The sequence below is a fragment of the Gavialis gangeticus genome, unplaced genomic scaffold, assembly GCF_001723915.1.
Source record: "Gavialis gangeticus isolate Ggan-Ray unplaced genomic scaffold, GavGan_comp1, whole genome shotgun sequence".
In the NCBI taxonomy this organism is placed as follows: Eukaryota; Metazoa; Chordata; order Crocodylia; family Gavialidae; genus Gavialis; species Gavialis gangeticus.
Genome location: NW_017729032.1, coordinates 67,794,105 through 67,800,183, shown reverse-complemented (window position 1 = coordinate 67,800,183; position 6,079 = coordinate 67,794,105). Strand labels below are relative to the sequence as shown.

Here is a 6,079-nt window from a genome sequence, read left to right as displayed (position 1 = left end):
CTCCCTTTTTTGAAGATGGGAACCACATTGGCCTTCTTCCGGTCTTTTGGCACCTGGCCAGAGCACCATGAGCGCTCGAAAAGCCGTGCCAGGAGCCCCGCAGTGACCTCTGCCGATTCCCTCAGCACCCTGGGGTGGAGAGTATCTGGACCTGCTGATCTGAACACATCCAGCCCTTCCAGAAGTTCCCTAACTTGGTCCTTAGATTGCAAAATGATGTTAAGCGAATCCAATTACGTCACAGTAGTTACCTACTATCAGGTGGTGGCTAAAACAACGTTATAACTGAACCTTGTGTGACTTTAAATGAATATGTTCTCTGATAGATCAGCGATGTAATAATGAAACAATGTTAACTGGGACACTGTTAAGTGAGGAGTACCTGTATTGGTCTTCCTTCGTGGCTGAGTTCCCTATCTGAGGCTAGTGCTTCCTTTGTTATTCTACTTTGACCGTAGGGGCTTTGGAGCTGGACCAGTGCTGGGCCTTTGTACTGCACCCAGAACAATGCAGCTCTGTTTTCTGTTGGGGCTTCTAGACACAAGGCAGAATACAAATTGAATGGTGATAACACAAGGTGTCTGAAAAGTTCCTGGAATAGCCTGCATCCTCCAGGGATATTTTATTTCAGAATCCATCTTTTGGGGGTTTAGATTTTGTCTGTAGGAAGGGACCCTGTGTTAATTATAGGGATCCAGGAGGATCCACAGACACTTGGGGGCACGTCAATATTATCAAAGGACCATGGCAGGGAGTGCCGCAGTGAAGCATGGGCCACCTGCTCCATCTGTACTACACCTCAAAACAGACACAACAAAGCTTTTGGTCTTAAGGTTTATTATGAAAAAGAACCTGGTAGCATGGGCAGCTACATCACATCCTTGTGGGGTGTAGTATGCACAGGGTGTGTGTATTGTGCCTCATGGGGCCACTCCTCTGACAACACAGACATCACTCTTGCTGCACTCTCATCTTATGTGCCTAGCCATGGGACAAATCTCTGAATAGACAATGTGCCATAGATGTTTACTTCAAGTCAGAAATTGAGGGGGTGGAATGGTTGTGCTAGCTCTCAGAGCCAGAGTCTCTCTAAAACAGAGAAGTCTGGCATTGTCCCTTTGTAGTTAGAGTAAATACTTTTGTGTGTCAGCCACATTTTTCTGAGTCCCAATGAGATTTTCTGTCATCTGTTTTACTGCATTACTCACAGCTGTTCTAAAAAATGCTGCTGAATGCACAAAATCTTCGGGGCATTCAGGCTTCTTACCTATCTGGAGCTATTACATTGGGCAGAGAAGCATTTGGGATGCAGATGGCTGGATTATGCTATTAAACCTGATCCTGCAAAAAGACCCACTTAAGATGACCTTCTTTTCCATGGCTACTGAAACCATAGGGATTCCATACAGATGGACCAGTTCCCAAATCCTTTAATTCACCAAAGTACTTAAGCATATGCTTAAGTTTCTTCCTGTTCAGCAGTATTTAAGCATTGACTTAATGTGCCCGCTGACATATACTTACATATTTTGCTTATTCAAGGCCTTATAGGTAGATGTTAATTGTCATCTAATTGCATCTGACTGGATCTGCAAGGGTTTCATATACATAAGCAGATTCTGCACATACCCAGAATGTATCCTGTGTACATCAGCTTACCTACATACATAGTCTGATCAGCAATTGCATCGATCATTATCACACACCTTTAAGTGTTCTGCTCTGATCTCAGTGTCCAGCTCTAGCACGTCTTCTGGAGCTCTAGACTCCTTTCGACTATGTTTGCCACCAACAGCACTTATGTCTTTTTGGTCCACTAATGCAAATGAGATTTTGGTCCCTGAAACAATTTTAGAATAGTGTTGGTTAGGAACTTCAGAGCAACTCTTATTGCTTAAAGCCAGAATCTCCCCCTTAATACCATCAATGCTATAGAGCCTTTCTACTCTGTTTGAAGACAAACCAATAATGAGAAAAAATAGCTATAGATCTGGAAAATTTCCCAGCAGCAAGATTTGTGAGATTTTGGGATGGTTTCTGCAAGTGGAAGAAGAGCAAATGCCTCATTGTTTCAGATAGTTAAATTGGGCTGGACAATATGCTAGAAAAACATTTTGTAGGGTACAATCTATCCAAACCAGATTTGACTTTATCTATCTTTTCCATCCCAATTTTCTATATCAAAATACAATGTCTAAAATGATACCATGGTAACAGTACATACAGGCAGCAAACTTCATATACCGCTGAAATATTTCTCTGTATATCTCAAAACCTCTGTCTCGCAACCTAAGGACAAAACAAGTTTTAATTAAAAATGGAATAAAAGGTTTGTACTTTTGCTTGTGATGCCATCTGAACAACTTTAGGAGAACATGTAATGTTACATCATAACATTCTCCTAGCATTGCTATGGGCATATGCAGATAAATTAGTTCCTATCAAGTAAAACGATACGGGGCTTTACTATATAAATGGTGCTTTACAGTAGCTTCCTGTAGGCACAATTTTGTTCCCTGGTACAAGAAAGCTAACCTGCAGCATCTCACTGCTTAGGGAGACTAGGATTCCAGATTCACCTGTTGAGGGGTAGGAGGACACACACACAGGCAGTTATTGCAGAACAGCTGATGCATGGTAAATCCCTACCCCTTTTCATTTCATGGTAACTAATTTGTCTGCATATGCCTTAGATTGCTTACCCTTGTGCAATTTAAGTAGCTACGTTCTTCCTACTTAAAGTCTCCCTTGTTGTTTCAACCAAATACAACATATTCCTGTCCTAAACTGAATTTCACCCTGACAGTCTGCGCAGAGAGTCAGCACAGGAACTATGCCCTGTCCATATTATTCTACTATGGAAACACTTAAAGGCCCTGCTTATGGCCTGGAGTCCCACTGGTCTGTGCCGCGTACAAGCACAGAACACAGAGATGGCCGCTGCCTCACAACAAACAAGCACCTCTTCCTGAACCCTTTTACAAGGTCTGAAAGGAGACCTATGTGGCCTATAAGCCTTATGCTAGGTTTCTACACAGTTGTAATGTTTGCAGATGACTGCAGCTCCCAAGTAGAGTTTCACTGAGGTCAGAAGAGAGCTCCGTGTGAGTGCAGTACTTTGCCTGAATGCTGCTTGTTGGGCTGGGCCTCAAGTAGGGCTGTTGAATGGTGATCTATTAAGTTGTCTGGCATGTCAGGGCAAGGTATGTTTCAGTAGGTGCAGGAAGAAGCAATTCCTTAGCAAAGTCTGAACATCACTTTGTAGAGAAATTTGAGATCCTTTGGAAAGAAAAGCAGTCCATGGGTAGGCAACCCCCAGCACAGGTGCCAAAGCCTGGCATGCAAGGCATTTTGCTTGGCACATGCACTTCAGGGTGGACGGTGGGGAAGGGGACAGGGTTGCACTACCACAACAAGGATTGGGCCCCTTGTGGCTCCCCCACCATCCACCCCTGGCATGCCAACTTCTTACAAGTTGAGGTTGGCAGTGTTTTTGGCACTCTGCCTAAAAGCATTGCTGACTCCTGCATTAGTTAGTTAATGTCTAGTGAAGAGAAGATATGTTATATGGGTCACCCTTGAAGATGACTCCAGAGAAATGCTTTTCATGAATCTGTATGATAAGTACTTCGTGGTAGCTAATGGAAAGCTTGAGTGATGGGTGTTTGCAGGTTTTCAACCTTTGTCTTCCACATCTCATTTACAAATGATTGGTGGGGCTTGGTCACAATCTTTGGAAGAGAGTAAAGGCCAGCCTGACTCAGGCTTGAGAGCTGTCTAGTCTCTAGCAATTCAGCTACAGGGTAACAGTAAATCCTGCATGTATGCAGGGGGTTGGGCTAGATCTTTCCTCTGACCCCATGATTCCATCTCAGAGAACTGCCAGCACAGATGGAGGAAAGCAAGGAGGCAAAAGGGAATGGGAAACTGAAACAGCACTGTAAATGAGACAAGATTGAGAATAAACTGAACAGTGCAACCTGCTGAATATTTGAGATGCCTATACACAAATAACAGGCATCCAAAGACTGAAAAAGACAAACAAGAAGTATTAGTATACAACTACAGCTGTCATCACCAGGTCATGAAGACTTGTTGGGACAAAGTGTAGGCCTGGAAAATAGAAGAGTCGTAAATGTTTGGTTGTGCATCAAGAATGTATATACTTGCCATGAAAAGGGGAGAGGTAAGCTTATTGAATGTCTAGATGAAAATAAAAGGCCTGTGGTAGTGGATGGGGAAACAGAATCATAGAATCATAGAAGTAGGGTCAGAAGGGACCTTGTAGATCTTCAAGTCTGACCCCCAGCCTGGGCAGGAGAAAAACTGGACTCAAATGAGTCCAGCTAGGTAGGCATCAAGCCTCTTCTTAAAGACCCCCAGGGTAGGAGCCAGCACCACTTCTCTTGGAAGTTGGTTCCAGCTCCTAGCTGCCCTGTGAAGTAGTTCTTGCGGATGTCTAATCTAAACCTACTCTCCAATAATTTGTGTCCATTATTCCTTGTTATGCCAGGGGGCGCTAGGGGAAACAGTGTCTCCCCCAAACCCTTCTGGTCCCCCCTAGTGAGTTTATCGACAGTCACCAGGTCCCCCCTCAGCCTTCTCTTGTGAAGGCTGAACAGGTTCAGGTCCCGCAGTCCCTCATTGTAGGGTCTGCCCTGTTGTCCCCGGCTCATGTGGGTGGCCCTCCTCTGGACCCTTTCAATGTTGTCCACATCCCTCCTGAAGTGGGGCGCACAGAACTGGACACAGTACTCCAGCTGTGGCCTGACCAGCATCACATAGAGGGGGAGGATCACCTCCCTGGCTCTACTTGAGATACACCTGTGGATGCATGACAAGGTCCGGTTAGCCCTGCCAGCCATGACCTCGCATTGTCTGCCCATGTTCATCTTGGAGTCAATAATGACTCCAAGATCCCTTTCTGCCTCCGTGCTCTCAGAGGTGATGGCAGAATATTATAGCGTACAAAGAGGGGGTGAATGAGACTTTTAAAAAGTGTAATTATCAGAAACATCTAAAGGATAGAATCTGGTGGTAATGGAGGACTTTTGGTTAAGGAAGTCTCTGCTGGAAAGACAATACAGCAGAACACAGTTACTCCATCATGTTCCTGCAACTCTTGGAGACAACTTTTTGTTTCAGAAGCAGGAAGAAGTTAATGGGGAAGGTTGATAATTTGTTTTTAGTAAGTTTTGGCTATTTAGGGAAGAACTGATTCTAAAGGTGGAAGGTAAATTGGATAAAAGTGATCATGAAATTACAGAATTAACACCTCCCTTTTCTTAGTATGGTAAGAGCAGCAGTATGCAGATAATGGACTTACAACAAACTCTAGGAACTGGTAGGTAGGATTTTCTGGGAAGAAAGTCATAGTAATAAAAAAAGTGTAGATGAGCTGACAGTTACTGAAAGACTGTATTCAATACACAGTGACAAACTATCTTAATGCAAAGAAAAGCTGGGAAAACTGGTGAGTCCATTAGAGCTGCATCAGGAGCCTTTCAATGACCTGACATTCCAAAAGGAATCATACAATAAGTAGAAACCAGGGCACATAACTTAGGCTGCTTATATATAAAGAAATAGCAGAAACCCGTGCAGATAAAATTAGAAAGGCTGAGGTGCAAACTGGTTGTCAGATAGTAAGGGATATAAAACAAGAAACAGTTCTATGAATACAGGAAAAATAAGAAAGAATATGAAGGGACAGGCCCATTACTAAATGGGAAAGAAGAGGAAGTAATGAATGATGCAGAAGAGCCCAAAGTATCTGATGTTGCCTTCAGCCTTCAAAAAGGAGAAATTGTGACTAGCTATTTAATTAATTCATTTTAACAAGGACCTAGAAGAGCAGGTTAAGGAATATTTAGACTGTGTTCAAGTTAGCAGGGCCTGATAAAATTCACCCTCTAATACTTAAAAGAAGAACTAGCCGAAACAATTTCTGAACCATTAGCAATTATCTCTGAGAACTCATAGTGGATGGGGATGGCCCCAGAGGGTGGGAGAAGAGCAAACATAGTGCCTAATTTTATAAATGGAGGAATCAAAGAGTTATAGACCATTCAGCCTAACT

At 43.3% G+C, this 6,079-nt stretch overlaps 1 protein-coding gene across 3 annotated transcripts in view; it reads right to left on the bottom strand.

Annotated features, from left to right (window-relative positions):
* ERICH6B (glutamate rich 6B) overlaps nt 1–6,079 on the bottom strand; it is a 101,398-nt gene that overhangs the window by 25,166 nt on the left and 70,153 nt on the right. For all 3 annotated transcript variants that reach the window (XM_019524443.1, XM_019524444.1, XM_019524445.1), the window contains 2 exons: nt 2,225–2,289; nt 1,707–1,840 (listed from right to left, as the gene is read on the bottom strand). In XM_019524443.1, the coding sequence (XP_019379988.1) occupies nt 1,707–1,840; nt 2,225–2,289 (199 nt within the window). The remainder of the gene's footprint in view (nt 1–1,706; nt 1,841–2,224; nt 2,290–6,079) is intronic.